Source organism: Zonotrichia albicollis, chromosome 5, assembly GCF_047830755.1.
Source record: "Zonotrichia albicollis isolate bZonAlb1 chromosome 5, bZonAlb1.hap1, whole genome shotgun sequence".
In the NCBI taxonomy this organism is placed as follows: domain Eukaryota; kingdom Metazoa; phylum Chordata; class Aves; order Passeriformes; family Passerellidae; genus Zonotrichia; species Zonotrichia albicollis.
Window position 1 is genome coordinate 6,465,593 of NC_133823.1, and position 13,278 is coordinate 6,478,870.

Consider the following 13,278-nt stretch of genomic DNA (forward strand, 5'->3'; position numbering starts at 1 on the left):
AAGGGTGACATGGGAAGGAATTTTGGGAACCTGGCTAGAAAAAAGCAGTGGGATCCCTTTATTCCCTTATGAGAATCCCCTTCTCTGTGACCTCTGTGTGTCCTTCCCAAGAGGTGACACATGAAGAAATTTTGGGATCCAGGCTAGAGAAGAAGGATGGGTTCCCATTCTCCTTCTCAAGAGGTGACACATGAAGGAATTTTGGGAGCCAGCCTAGAAAAAAAACAGCAGGATCCCCTTCTCTGTGACCTCTGTGTGTCCTTCCTAAAGGGTGACATGGGAAGGGATTTTGGGAACCTGGCTAGAGAAAAGCAGCAGAATCCCTTTATTCCCTTGTGAGGATCCCCTTCTCCATTACCTCTCAGTGTCCCTCTCAAAGGGTGACATGGGAAGGGATTTTTGGAGCCAAGCTAGAGAAAAGCAGCAGGATCCCCTACTCTGTGCCCTCTGTGTGTCCTTCCCAAGAGGTGACACATGGAGGAATTTTGGAAGCCAGTCTAGAAAAAAACAGCGGGATCCCCTTCTCTGTGACTCCTCTGTCCTTCCCTAAGGGTGATATGAGAAGGAATTTCAGGAACCAGGCTAGAGAAAAGCAGTGGGATCCCTTTATTCCCTTATGAAGATCCCCTTCTCTGTGACCTCTGTGTGTCCTTCCCATGTGATGACACATGAAGGAATTTTGGGAGCCAGCCTAGAAAAAAACCAGCAGGATTCCCTTCTCTGTGACCTCTGTGTGTCCTTCCCAAGGGATGGCATGGGAAGGGATTTTGGGAGAAAAAGCAGTGGGATCCCTTTCTCCATGAGCTCGCTGTGTCCCTCAAGAGATCCCATGGGATCTTGGGAACTGGGCTGGAAAAAAGCTCTGGGATCCCTTTCTCTGTGACCTCTCAGTGTCCCTCTCAAAGGGTGACATGAGATGAGAAGGGATTTTGGGAACCTGGCTAGAAAAAAGCAGTGGGATCCCTTTATTCCCTTATGAAGATCTCCTTCTCTGTGACCTCTGTGTCCTTCCCATGAGGTGACACATGAAGAAGTTTTGGGATCCAGGCTAGAGAAGAAGGATGGGTTCCCATTCTCCTTCTCAAGAGGTGACACATGAAGGAATTTTCGGAGCCAGTCTAGAAAATTCCAGCAGGGTTCCCTTCTCTGTGACTTCTCTGTCCTTCCCAAAGGGTGATATGAGAAGGAATTTCGGGAACCAGGCAAAAAAAAAAGCAGTGGGATCTCTTTATTCCCTTGTGAGGGTTCCCATGTCCATGACCCTCCTGGTGTCCCCCTGGGAAGGAGCTCCAGCCCCAGCCAGGTCACGGCTGTGTCCCTGTCCCCAGGCCCAGCCCCAGGGCTCTGATTTCCCCTGCCCAGAGGTGCCCCCAGCCCCTTGTCCCTGTCCCCTCAGGGCCCTGAACCGCTGCAGTGTGGAGGTGTACAAGAAGGTGGGGACCCTGTACCCCGAGATGAGCGTCCACGAGCGCTCCCTGGACTTCCTGATCGAGCTGCTCCACAAGGACCAGCTGGACGAGACCGTCAACGTGGAGCCGCTCACCAAGGCCATCAAGTACTACCAGGTGGGGCTGGTGGCACTGGGGGCAGGTGCCACCTCACCTCTTGGGCATGGGTCAGCTGGCATTTAGCTCCTTTTGGCAGCCCTTTGTTTGGGTGTTGTCACCCAGGTGACCATGGCTGTGTCCCCTGCTCTGTGTCCATCCCACATCCCTTCCTTCCACACTGCTCACCTGTGAATTAACCACCAGCTCTTTTGGGGCACTGTTGTTACTTCCATTTTAAAAATGGCCCAAACCCTCAAAAATTGGGGGTTTTTTTGAGTGTTCCCACATTGGATTTTTTCCATGTGGGTGCTGATCCTGCCATTCCCACAGCACCTGTACAGCATCCACCTGGCTGACCAGGCTGAGGACTGCACCCTGCAGCTGGCTGACCACATCAAGGTGAGTGGGGACAACCCCACCTCTGTGTCCCCAGGATCCCTGTGGGAGGGGAGATGTCCCTGCTGCCACCCCCCAGTACAGCCACTCTTCCCCAGTGGTGGCACTGGTGTCAGGGGATGGGGACATGAGGACGAGAAGAGCAGGAATGGGAGTGTGGGGATGCTCCTGTCTCAGGGTGGGGGTTGTATCCTGGATTTCCCAAGGGAACAACCAGAGTCCTGCACCCTTGGATAAAACCAGACCAGACCAGAGATAGCCTGACTGCCTCAGCCCGTGTCCCTGCTCCTGAAAATCCTGGGGGGTGGCAGGGTCTGTCCTGGAATTCCTGGGACTGAAACCCCGGGGTGCCCTGGGATCCCTCCTGTCCCTGTCCCTGTGCTGAGGGTCCCTGTCCCTGTGCTGAGGGTCCCTGTGCCTGTGCCCACAGTTCACTCAGAGTGCCTTGGACTGTATGGGAGTGGAGGTGTGCCGGCTGCGGGCCTTCCTCCAGGTAGGATCTTCCTCCAGGTAGGATCTTCCTCCAGGTAGCACCTGCCAGGATGGTTGGGCACGTGCCAGCTTCCTGCTGTCCCCATGTCCCTCTGTCTGAGATCCCTTCTTGTCCCTCTGTCTGAGGTCCTTCCCTGTCCCTCATGTCCCTCTGAGGTCGCTCTCTGTCCCTGTGTCTGTCAGAGCTCTCTCTGCCCAAGGTCCCTCTGTGTCCCCTTATCCCTCTGAGGTCCCTCCATGTCCCTCTCTCTCCCTGTGACCTTCTGAAGTCACTCTGTCTGCAGTCCCTCTGTGTCCCCATGTCCCTCTGTTCCTGTGTCCTTCTAAGGTCCCTTTGTGTCCCCATGTCCCTCTGTTCCTGTGTCCTTCTAAGGTCCCTCACTCTCTCTGTGTCCCTTTGAGGTTCCTTCTCTCTGAGGTCCCTTTGTGTCCCCAAGTTCCCCCATTCCTGTGTCCTTCTAAGGTCCTGCTCTCTCTCTGTGTCCCTCTGAGGTCCCTCTCTCTAAGGTCCCTCTGTGTCCCCATGTCCCTCTGTTCCTGTGTCCTTCTAAGGTCCCTCACTCTCTCTGTGTCCCTTTGAGGTTCCTTCTCTCTGAGGTCCCTTTGTGTCCCCAAGTTCCCCCATTCCTGTGTCCTTCTAAGGTCCCTCACTCTCTCTGTGTCCCTTTGAGGTTCCTTCTCTCTAAGGTCCCTTTGTGTCCCCAAGTTCCCCCATTCCTGTGTCCTTCTAAGGTCCTGCTCTCTCTCTGTGTCCCTCTGAGGTCCCTCTCTCTAAGGTCCCTCTGTGTCCCCATGTCCCTCTGAGGTCCCTCTCTCTAAGGTCCCTTTGTGTCCCCATGTCCCTCTGTTCCTGTGTCCTTCTAAGGTCCCTCACTCTCTCTGTGTCCCTTTGAGGTTCCTTCTCTCTAAGGTCCCTTTGTGTCCCCATATCCCTTAGTTCCTGTGTCCCTCTAAGGTCCCTCTGTGTCCCTTTGAGGTTCCTTCTCTCTAAGGTCCCTCTGTGTCCCCATATCCTTCTGAGGTCCCTGTTTCTAAGGTTCCTCTGTGTCCCCATGTCCCGCTGTTCCTGTGTCCCTCTGAGATCCATCTGAGTCCCTCTGTCCCTGTGCCCCTCTGTGTCCCCGTGTCCCTCTGAGATCCATCTGAGTCCCTCTGTCCCTGTGCCCCTCTGTGTCCCCGTGTCTCTCTGAGGTCCCCACGTCCCAGTGTCCCTCTGAGGTGCCTCTGTGTCCCCAGGCCGGGCAGGAGGCAGCAGACCTGGCCATCCTGCTCAAGGACCTGGAGACGTCCTGCAGTGACATCCGCCAGTTCTGCAAGAAGATCCGGCGCCGCATGCCGGGCACGGACGCGCCGGGAATTCCGGCAGCCCTGGGCTTTGGGCCACAGGTGAGGGGACAGGGACACCCTCAGGCCACCCCTCAGGCACAGACTGGGAGCTGTGGGATGCACTGGGCTGGCAGGAAACACCCCAGAGAAGCTGGGCAGCAGCTCAGGGCAGAGGGAGGTGGTGTGAGCTGAGCTGGGATCATGGACTCAGGGATTGGTTTAGGTTGGAAAATCCCTGGGAGATCCCTTAGTCCAGCCATGCCCCAGCACTGCCAGGGCCATCTCTGACCGTGTCCCCAACTGGATGTTAAATCCCCCCGGGGTTGGGGACAACCCTTCCCTGGAGGAATTTTCCCAATATCCAACCTGGCCCAGCCTGAGGCTGTTCCTCTCACCCTGTCCCTATTCCCTGGGATAAGATCCCAAATCTGTCCCCCCCGGGCTGTCCCCTCCTGTCAGGAGCTGTGCAGAGCCACAAGATCCCCCCTGAGCCTCCTTTGCTCCAGGCTGAGCCCCTGCCCAGCTCCCTCAGCTGCTCCCGGAGCTCCTTCCATGGACACAATGGAGGCAGCACCTGGATTTTGAGTTCCCATCTCAGATCAAGACCTGCATTCACACCCAGACCCATTCCCTCCATCTTCCCGTTATTTCCCCCAATCCTGGTGATGATCCCAGGGCAGGTGTGGACTCCAGGAGCCCCCGTGTCCGTGCCATCTCCATTGACCCCCCGTGCCCTGGCAGGTGTCGGAGACGCTGCTGGAGTGCCGCAAGCACCTGACGTGGGTGGTGGCCGTGCTGCAGGAGGTGGCGGCGGCCGGGGCGCAGCTGATCGCGCCGCTGGCCGAGAACGAGGGGCTGCCCGCGCCGCGCCTCGAGGAGCTGGCCTTCAAAGTCAGCGAGCAGGTGGGTGGGCATCCTCCAGCAGTACAGGTGGGCATCCTCCAGTGTGCCAGGTGGGCATTCTCCAGCAGTACAGGTGGGCATTCTCCAGCAGTACAGGTGGGCATCCTCCAGCATGCCAGGTGGGCATCCTCCAGCATTCCCAGGTGGGACACTCTTCCCTCCATTCCCATCTGGGCATCCTCCAGCATTCCCAGGTGGGCATCCTTTCCACCAGTCGTAGGTTGGACATCCTTCACGATTCCCAAGTGGGATGTCCTTCCCACCACCATTCCCAGATGGGACATCCTTCACCATTCCCAGCTGGGCATCCTTCACCATTCCCAGGTAGAACATCCTTCACCATTCCCAGGTAGAACATCCTTCACCATTCCCAGGTGGGACATTCTTCCCACCATTCCCAGGTAGAACATCCTTCACCATTCCCAGGTAGAACATCCTTCACCATTCCCAGGTGGGACATTCTTCCCACCATTCCCAGGTGGAACATCCTTCACCATTCCTGGGCAGGATATCCTTCCCACCAGTCCCAGGTGGGAGATCCTTCCCACCACCATTCCCAGCTGGGACGTCCTTCACCATTCCCAGGTAGAACTTCCTTCCCACCAGTCCCAGGTGGGACATCCCTCCACCATTCCTAGGTGAGACATCCTTCACCATTCCCAGGTGGAACATCCTCCACCATTCCTAGGTGAGACATCCTTCACCATTCCCAGGTGGAACATCCTCCACCATTCCTAGGTGAGACATCCTCCACCATTCCCAGGTAGAACATCCTTCACCATTCCCAGCTGGGACGTCCTTCACCATTCCCAGGTGGAACATCCTCTACCATTCCTGGTAGAACACCCTTCCCACCATTCCCAGCTGGGACATCCCCCACCATTCCCAGCTAGAACATCCTTCACCAGTCCCAGGTGGAACACCCTTCCCACCAGTCCCAGGTGGAACATCCTTGGTGAAGGGACAAGGAGTGGGTTCTGTGTAAATCATCCCCTTCTGTTTGGTGTTGCTTGGATTTTTGTGCGTGCAGCTTTTTCCGCATTTTGTTGGTTGGATTTGTTGATGGAAGTGAAGGTTTTGTGTTGGGTGTGGATTTTAAGGATGGTTCTTAAACATCAGAGGGACGTTCTTAAAAATCAGAGGAACATCTTTAACCATCAGAGGGACATCTTTAACCATCAGAGGGACACCTTAAACGTCAGGGAGAGATCCTTAAACACCAGTGGGACCTCCTTAAAAAGCAGAGGAACATCTTAAATGTCAGTGGGACATTTTAAAAATCAGAGGGACACCCTTAAACATCAGGGACACATCCTTAAACATCAGAGGAACATTTTAAAAATCAGAGGAACACCCTTAAACATCAGGGAGAGATCCTCAAACACCAGAGGGATATCCTTAAAAATTAGAGGAACATTCTTAACCATCAGAGGAACATCTTAAACACCAGAGGGACACCCTTAAAAATCAGAGGAACATCTTTAACCATCAGAGGGACATCTTAAACATCAGAGGGACACCTTAAACATCAGGGAGAGATCCTTAAATACCAGAGGGACATTCTGAAAAATCAGAGGAACATCCTTAACCATCAGAGGAGCATCTCAAACATCAGAGGAACACCCTTAATCACCAGAGGGACACCCTTATCCATCAGAGGGAAACACCAGTTGTGGGATGTGGGCTGGGGGCTGTGAGCCCAGCCCAGGGCCAGCAGCCAGCTCCTTCCTGTCCTTCCCAGATTTACGGCTCCCAGGGCATCAATCCCTACGAGTGCCTGCGCCAGTCCTGCAGTATCCTCATGGCCACCATGAACAAGATGGCCACGGCCATGCAGGAGGGCGAGTACGACGCCGACCGCCCGCAGAACAAGGTGGGTTGGGCTCTGTTCTGCTCACCAGCAGGCTCTGGGTGGCCAGCACGGGGAATTGGGCAGCTGGGGTGTCTGGGATTCTCCCTAAAATCCCGATTGTCCCACTGGTCCAGCCCACGCCGCCGGCAGAGCTCCGGGCGGCCGCGCTCCGGGCGGAGATCACGGATGCTGAGGGGCTGGGCCTGAAGCTGGAGGACAGGGAGACGGTCATCAAGGAGCTGAAGAAGTCCCTCAAGATCAAGGTGAGGTGTTCCTCACTGACCCCTGCCTTCCTGGTTCCTCCTCAGCATTCCCTGCCTGTCCCTCACCCATCCCTGCTGTCCCTCACCCATCCCTGCCTGTCCCTCACCCATCCCTGCTGTCCCTCACTGATCCCTGCTGTCCCTCACCCATCCCTGCTGTCCCACACCCATCCCTGCTGTCCCACACCCATCCCTGCCTGTCCCTCACCCATCCCTGCCTGTCCCTCACCCATCCCTGCCTGTCCCTCACCGATCCCTGCTGTCCCTCACTGATCCCTGCTGTCCCTCACCCATCCCTGCCTGTCCCTCACCCATCCCTGCCTGTCCCTCACCCATCCCTGCTGTCCCTCACCCATCCCTGCCTGTCCCTCACCCATCCCTGCCTGTCCCTCACCGATCCCTGCTGTCCCTCACTGATCCCTGCCTGTCCCTCACCCATCCCTGCCTGTCCCTCACCCATCCCTGCCTGTCCCTCACCCATCCCTGCTGTCCCTCACTGATCCCTGCTGTCCCTCACCCGTCCCTGCTGTCCCTCACCCATCCCTGCCTGTCCCTCACCGATCCCTGCTGTCCCTCACTGATCCCTGCTGTCCCTCACCCATCCCTGCTGTCCCTCACTGATCCCTGCTGTCCCTCACTGATCCCTGCTGTCCCTCACCCATCCCTGCCGTCCCTCACCCATCCCTGCCTGTCCCTCACTGATCCCTGCTGTCCCTCACCCATCCCTGCTGTCCCTCACCCATCCCTGCCTGTCCCTCACTGATCCCTGCTGTCCCACACCCATCCCTGCTGTCCCTCACCCATCCCTGCTGTCCCTCACCCATCCCTGCTGTCCCACACCCATCCCTGCTGTCCCACACCCATCCCTGCTGTCCCTCACCCATCCCTGCCTGTCCCTCACCCATCCCTGCTGTCCCACACCCATCCCTGCTGTCCCTCACCGATCCCTGCTGTCCCTCACCCATCCCTGCTGTCCCTCACCCATCCCTGCCTGTCCCTCACCCATCCCTGCCTGTCCCTCACCCATCCCTGCTGTCCCACACCCATCCCTGCTGTCCCTCACCCATCCCTGCTGTCCCTCACCCATCCCTGCTGTCCCTCACCCATCCCTGCTGTCCCTCACCCATCCCTGCTGTCCCTCACCCATCCCTGCTGTTCCTCACCCATCCCTGCCTGTCCCTCACTGATCCCTGCTGTCCCTCACTGATCCCTGCTGTCCCTCACTGATCCCTGCTGTCCCTCACCCACCCCCACCTTCCTGGCTGCTCTGGGATTCATCTCCACACTCCTGGTGACTTCCTACCTATGGAGATTCTGATCCCAAGCCCCATCCAGATCTCCTGGGGATGTTTTTCCCATGGGCAGAGAGCTGCTGCCATCCAGATCTTGGGGTGCTCAGGGTGGGAGCTGTTCTGGGCTCCAGCTGTGGGTGTTGGTGATTTGGGGGCTCTCAGGAGCTGTTCTGGGGTCCAGCCATGGTGATTTGGGGGCTCTGGGGAGCTGTTCTGGGTTCCAGCTGTGGGTGCTGGTGATTTGGGGGCTCCCCCTGCTCCCTGATTCCCTCCCCGCTGCCCCTCCAGGGCGAGGAGCTCAGCGAGGCCAACGTGCGGCTCAGCCTGCTGGAGAAGAAGCTGGACAGCGCCTCCAAGGACGCCGACGACCGCGTGGAGAAGATCCAGACCAAGCTGGACGAGACCCAGACTCTGCTCAAAAAGAAGGAGAAGTGAGTTTGGAACGGGGCTGGGGGTGTGGAGCTCATCCAGAGGAAGCCACGGAGCTGCTCCAAGAGCTGGGTTCCCTCTGCTTGGAGCCAGCTGGGAGAGCTGGGAATGCTCACTTGGAGAAGAGAAGGATCCATGGAGAGCTCAGAGGCTTCTCCAGGACCTGAAGGGGCTCCAGGAGAGCTGGAGAGGGACTGGGGACAAGGGATGGAGGGACAGGATAAAGGGTCCTGGCCAAGCAGCATCCCTGGCCTCACACATCCCTCCCTCCCTCCGTGTGCTCTTCCCAGGGAGTTCGAGGAGACCATGGACGCTCTCCAGGCTGACATTGACCAGCTGGAGTCGGAGAAGGTGGAGCTGAAGCAGCGCCTCAACAACCAGTCCAAGAGGACGATCGAGGGGCTGCGGGGAGCTCCGCCCTCGGGCGTGGCCTCCATCGTGTCCGGCATCGCCGGGGGTGAGGGACAGCGGTGGGGCCGGGGTGTCCTCCTGCCGGGCCGATGGGTGACCGGGAGTGTGGGAATGGAGCTCCCACAGAGCCACAGCCTCTGCCACACTGCCAGTGCTGCCTCCCGGCAATGGTGCTGGCACCTTCTCATTCCCAAGGGAGCAGGAGCAGCTCCGTGCTGAGCCCTGGCTCAGGGGGAGCACTGCAGGGCCCTGCTGGGAACGGGGTCAGCCCCAGATGTGCCCTGGGAGCCCGGAGCTGCTCCAGGCACAGCTCCTCTCCCGCCCAATTCCGGGGTTTAATCCTGATTTCTCTTGTCTCTCCTGGCCCCTCTCTCCCTGTGCTGCAGAGGAACAGCAGCGAGGTACGGACACACCTGCATGCAGCATGGGGGGACGGAATGCCAGCCCCCCAAACCCTGGGGCACGGCTCCGTGTGGGGCCAGGCATGGATCCAGCCCCTGCTCGGAGGCTGCTGGGCCTGGGGGCGCCGGGGGGCTGGGAAGGGAGGGATGAGCATGGAACTGTCGTGGATGTGGAGATGGAGAGCTTGGGAAGGGGCACGGGGAGTGTGGGACTGCTCCAGGGAGGTGACACGTGTTGGTGACAGTGCCCTGTGCCACCATCAGGGGTGGCAGTGCTGGTGGTAGTGCCCTGTGCCAGTGACAGGGGTGGCAGTGCTGATGGCAGTGCTGGTGGCAGTGCCCTGTGTTGGTGACAGGGGTGGCAGTGCTGATGGCAGTGCCCTGTGCAGGTGGCAGTGTCCTTGTGTTGGTGGCAGTGCTGATGGCCGTGTCCCTGAGTTGGTGGCAGTGCCCTGTGTTGGTGGCAGTGTCCCTGTGCAGGTGACAGTGCTGATGGCAGGGTCCCGGTGTTGGTGGCAGTGTCTCTGTGCAGGTGGCAGTGCCCCTGTGTTGGCAATGCCCTGTGCAGGTGGCAGTGCTGACGGCCGTGTCCCTGTGCAGGTGGCAGTGCTGATGGCAGTGCCCTGTGCAGGTGGCCGTGTCCCTGTGCCTGACAGTGCTGACGGCCATGTCCCTGTCAGGTGTCGGTGCCGGGCAGGTGGCAGTGCTGATGGCAGTGCCCTGTGCAGGTGGCAGTGCCCTGTGTTGGTGGCAGTGTCCCTGTGTGTGACAGTGCTGACGGCCGTGTCCCTGTGTTGGTGGCCGTGTCCCTGTGTTGGTGGCAGTGCTGACAGCCGTGTCCCTGTGTTGGTGGCAGTGCCCTGTGTAGGTGGCAGTGCCCTGTGTTGGTGGCAGTGTTGATGGCAGTGCCCTGTGTTGGTGGCAGTGTCCCTGTGCAGGTGGCAGTGTCCCTGTGTGTGACAGTGCTGACGGCCGTGTCCCTGTGTTGGTGGCCGTGTCCCTGTGTGTGACAGTGCAGGTGGCAGTGTCCCTGTGTGTGACAGTGCTGACGGCCGTGTCCCTGCCAGGTGTCGGTGCCGGGCAGGTGCCCGCCGGTGGCTCGGGCCCCGTGCAGGTGAAGGACTCTCCCCTGCTGCTGCAGCAGATCGACGCCCTGCAGCTCTCCCTGAAACACCTCAAGAACGAGAACAACCTGCTCAAGGTGGGGCAACGGGCTGGGATCCTGTGGGGTGGGATAAATGTGGGATGGGATCCGTGTGGGAATGGATCCTGTGGGATGGGATCCTGTGGGATGGGATCCGTGTGGGAATGGATCCTGTGGGACGGGATCCATGTGGGATGGGATCCATGTGGGATGGGATCCTGTGGGATGGGATAAATGTGGGATGGGATCCATGTGGGATGGGATCTCCATGTGGGATGGGATCCATGTGGGATGGGATAAATGTGGGATGGGATCCGTGTGGGAATGGATCCTGTGGGATGGGATCCTGGTGAGATGAGATCCATGTGGGATGGGATCTCCACGGGATGGGATAAACATGGGATGGGATCTCCACGGGATGGGATCCATATGGGATGGGATCCATGTGGGATGGGATCCATATGGGATGGGATCTCCATGTGGGATGGGATCCTGTAGGATGGGATCATGTGGGATGGGATAAATGTGGGAAGGGATAAATGTGGGATGGGATAAACATGGGATGGGATCTCCACGGGATGGGATCCATATGGGATGGGATCCATGTGGGATGGGATCTCCACGGGATGGGATCCAGGTGGGATGGGATCTCCACAGGATGGGATCGCCATGGGATGGGATAAATGTGGGATGGGATAAATGTGGGATGGGATCTCCATGGGATGGGATCCATGTGGGTGGGATAAATGTGGGATGGGATCCTGTGGGATGGGATCTCCATGTGGGATGGGATCCCTGTGGGATGTGTTCTGGATGAGATGTGATCCCTGTAGGATGGGATCTGGGTGGAATGTGCCATGTGGGATGGGATCCCCATGGGATGAGATCTCCATGTGATGAGATCCAGGTGGGATGTGATCCTTGTGGGATGGGGTCCATGTGGGATGGGATCCATGTGGGATGGGATCTCCTTGGGCTGGGATAAATGTGGGATGGGATCTTCATGGGATGGGATCCATGTGGGATGGGATAAATGTGGGATGGGATGTGGGATAGGATCTCCACGGGATGGGATCCCTGTGGGATGGGATCCATGTGAGATGTGATTCCTGTGGGATTTGATTCCTGTGGGATTTGATCCCTGTGGGATGTGAGCCCTGTGGGAGAAGGACCCATCAGATCTGGGTGGGATGGGATCCATGTGGGATGGGATTCCTGTGGGACATGATCCATGTGGGACGTGATCCTGGTGCGATGGGATCCACATGGGATGGGATCTGGGTGGGATTTGATCCATGTGGGATGGGATGATCCCACAGGATCCCCGTGGGATATGGGATGAGCTGGAGAACAGGCTCTCATCCGGAGTGCTCCAGGGGAAGGGGCTGAGGGCAGGGCCAGCACCGGGAGCTGGGAGCGCTGGTGGAACTGGGGGTGTCCCCGCCAGCCCTGTCCCCCCAGCGCAGAAGCCACTGGCTCAACCTGATTGATTGATTGACTGATTGATTGATTAATGAACACCCCACCCATGGGGCACAGCAGCAGATAACCCAATTAACCAACTATTCTAATGGATATTAATTGTAATGGATGGGATGGAGCAGCTCATTAAACCCAACCAGCCCCACGTGCAGGGAACCCCCATGGGGCCCATCCCTGCTGTCCTTAGCAGCATTTCCCCCCCTGCTTTTCCCCATTTCCCCCTTTTCCCGGGTGTTTCCCCATTTCCTGTGCCCCTCACTGTGGTTTCTGTGGTGCCAGGGTGCCCAGATGAAGCTGGAGCTGGCCAGCCTGGCACGGCTGCTGGTGCCACGCGTGGCTGTGGCACAACGTTTTACCCCCTGCTTTCCCTCATTTCCACCCTTTCCCTGGTGTTTCCCCATTTCCTGTGCCCCTCACGGTGATTTCTGTGGCGCCAGGGTGCCCAGATGAAGCTGGAGCTGGCCAGCCTGGCGCCGCTGCAGGTGCCACGCGTGGCCGTGGTGCGGGAGCGGCCGCCCGAGGCGCTGCCCACGCAGAGCCTGTACCGCAAGACCACGCAGCTGCTGGAGACCCTGTACCAGCTGAGCGCCAACGCCAAGGTGCTGGACATGAGGCAGAGCAAGTCCAGTAGGTCCTACAAAAACCTTCCTTGGGGTTTGGGGGGTCTGGGGCACCCCTGTGTGGTCCCTGTGCCCACGGGACAGGTGGTGATGTCTGCCTGTAGCGGGGCTGGCTGCGGGGTGGCACCTGCTCTGCTGGCAGCAGCTTTGGGGTGTTGGGATGAGGGACAGTCCCTGGGTTGGGGACACGGCTCAGTGTCCAGGGATGAGCTGCTCTGTGGTGTCTCAGCCTCTCCTTGCTGGGGAGGCTCCCAAGCCCTGAAATCGCCCTGGTACCAATCCAAGGGGGTCAAACCTTCCCCAAAACCCACCCAGTGCCAGCCTGAGGAGATCAAATCCCCCAAACCCACCCAGTGCCAACCTGAAGAGATCCAACTCCCCAAAACCCACCCTGGTGCCAACCTGAGGAGATCAAATCCCCCAAACCCACCCTGGTGCCAGCCTGAGGAGATCAAATCCCCCACAGCCCACCCAGTGTCAGCCTGAGGAGATCAAATCCCCCAAAGCCACCCTGATGCCAGCCTGAGGAGATCAAATCCCCCAAACCCACCTGGTGCCAACCTGAAGAGATCCAACCCCCCAAAATCCACCCAGTGCCAGCCTGAGGAGATCAAACCTCCCAAAACCCACCCAGTGCCAGCCTGAGGAGATAAATCCCCCAAAGCCCACCCAGTGCCAGCCTGAGGAGATCCAATCCCCCAAACCCACCTGGTGCCAACC

General features: G+C 58.4%; 1 protein-coding gene and 1 long non-coding RNA gene across 13 annotated transcripts in view; both read left to right on the forward strand.

Moving 5' to 3' along the window:
- The window catches only part of DCTN1 (dynactin subunit 1), a 75,725-nt gene that overhangs the window by 59,911 nt on the left and 2,536 nt on the right, over positions 1 to 13,278 (forward strand). For 5 of the 12 annotated variants that reach the window (XM_074540622.1, XM_074540619.1, XM_074540620.1 and 2 more), the window contains 13 exons: positions 1,397 to 1,565; positions 1,878 to 1,946; positions 2,374 to 2,436; positions 3,672 to 3,821; positions 4,503 to 4,664; positions 6,406 to 6,537; positions 6,651 to 6,779; positions 8,360 to 8,502; positions 8,791 to 8,957; positions 9,298 to 9,312; positions 9,993 to 10,040; positions 10,331 to 10,513; positions 12,376 to 12,565. In XM_074540622.1, the coding sequence (XP_074396723.1) occupies positions 1,397 to 1,565; positions 1,878 to 1,946; positions 2,374 to 2,436; positions 3,672 to 3,821; positions 4,503 to 4,664; positions 6,406 to 6,537; positions 6,651 to 6,779; positions 8,360 to 8,502; positions 8,791 to 8,957; positions 9,298 to 9,312; positions 9,993 to 10,040; positions 10,331 to 10,513; positions 12,376 to 12,565 (1,620 nt within the window). Of the gene's footprint in view, positions 1 to 1,396; positions 1,566 to 1,877; positions 1,947 to 2,373; positions 2,437 to 3,671; positions 3,822 to 4,502; positions 4,665 to 6,405; positions 6,538 to 6,650; positions 6,780 to 8,359; positions 8,503 to 8,790; positions 8,958 to 9,297; positions 9,313 to 9,992; positions 10,130 to 10,180; positions 10,231 to 10,330; positions 10,514 to 12,375; positions 12,566 to 13,278 lie in introns of those variants that run through there. The other 7 variants (XM_074540624.1, XM_074540626.1, XM_074540627.1 and 4 more) reach the window with 4 other exon arrangements.
- On the forward strand, positions 2,443 to 3,664 carry LOC141729106 (uncharacterized). Its single transcript, XR_012580350.1, has 3 exons — positions 2,443 to 2,718; positions 3,212 to 3,390; positions 3,428 to 3,664. It is a non-coding gene; the product is annotated as an uncharacterized LOC141729106 (long non-coding RNA).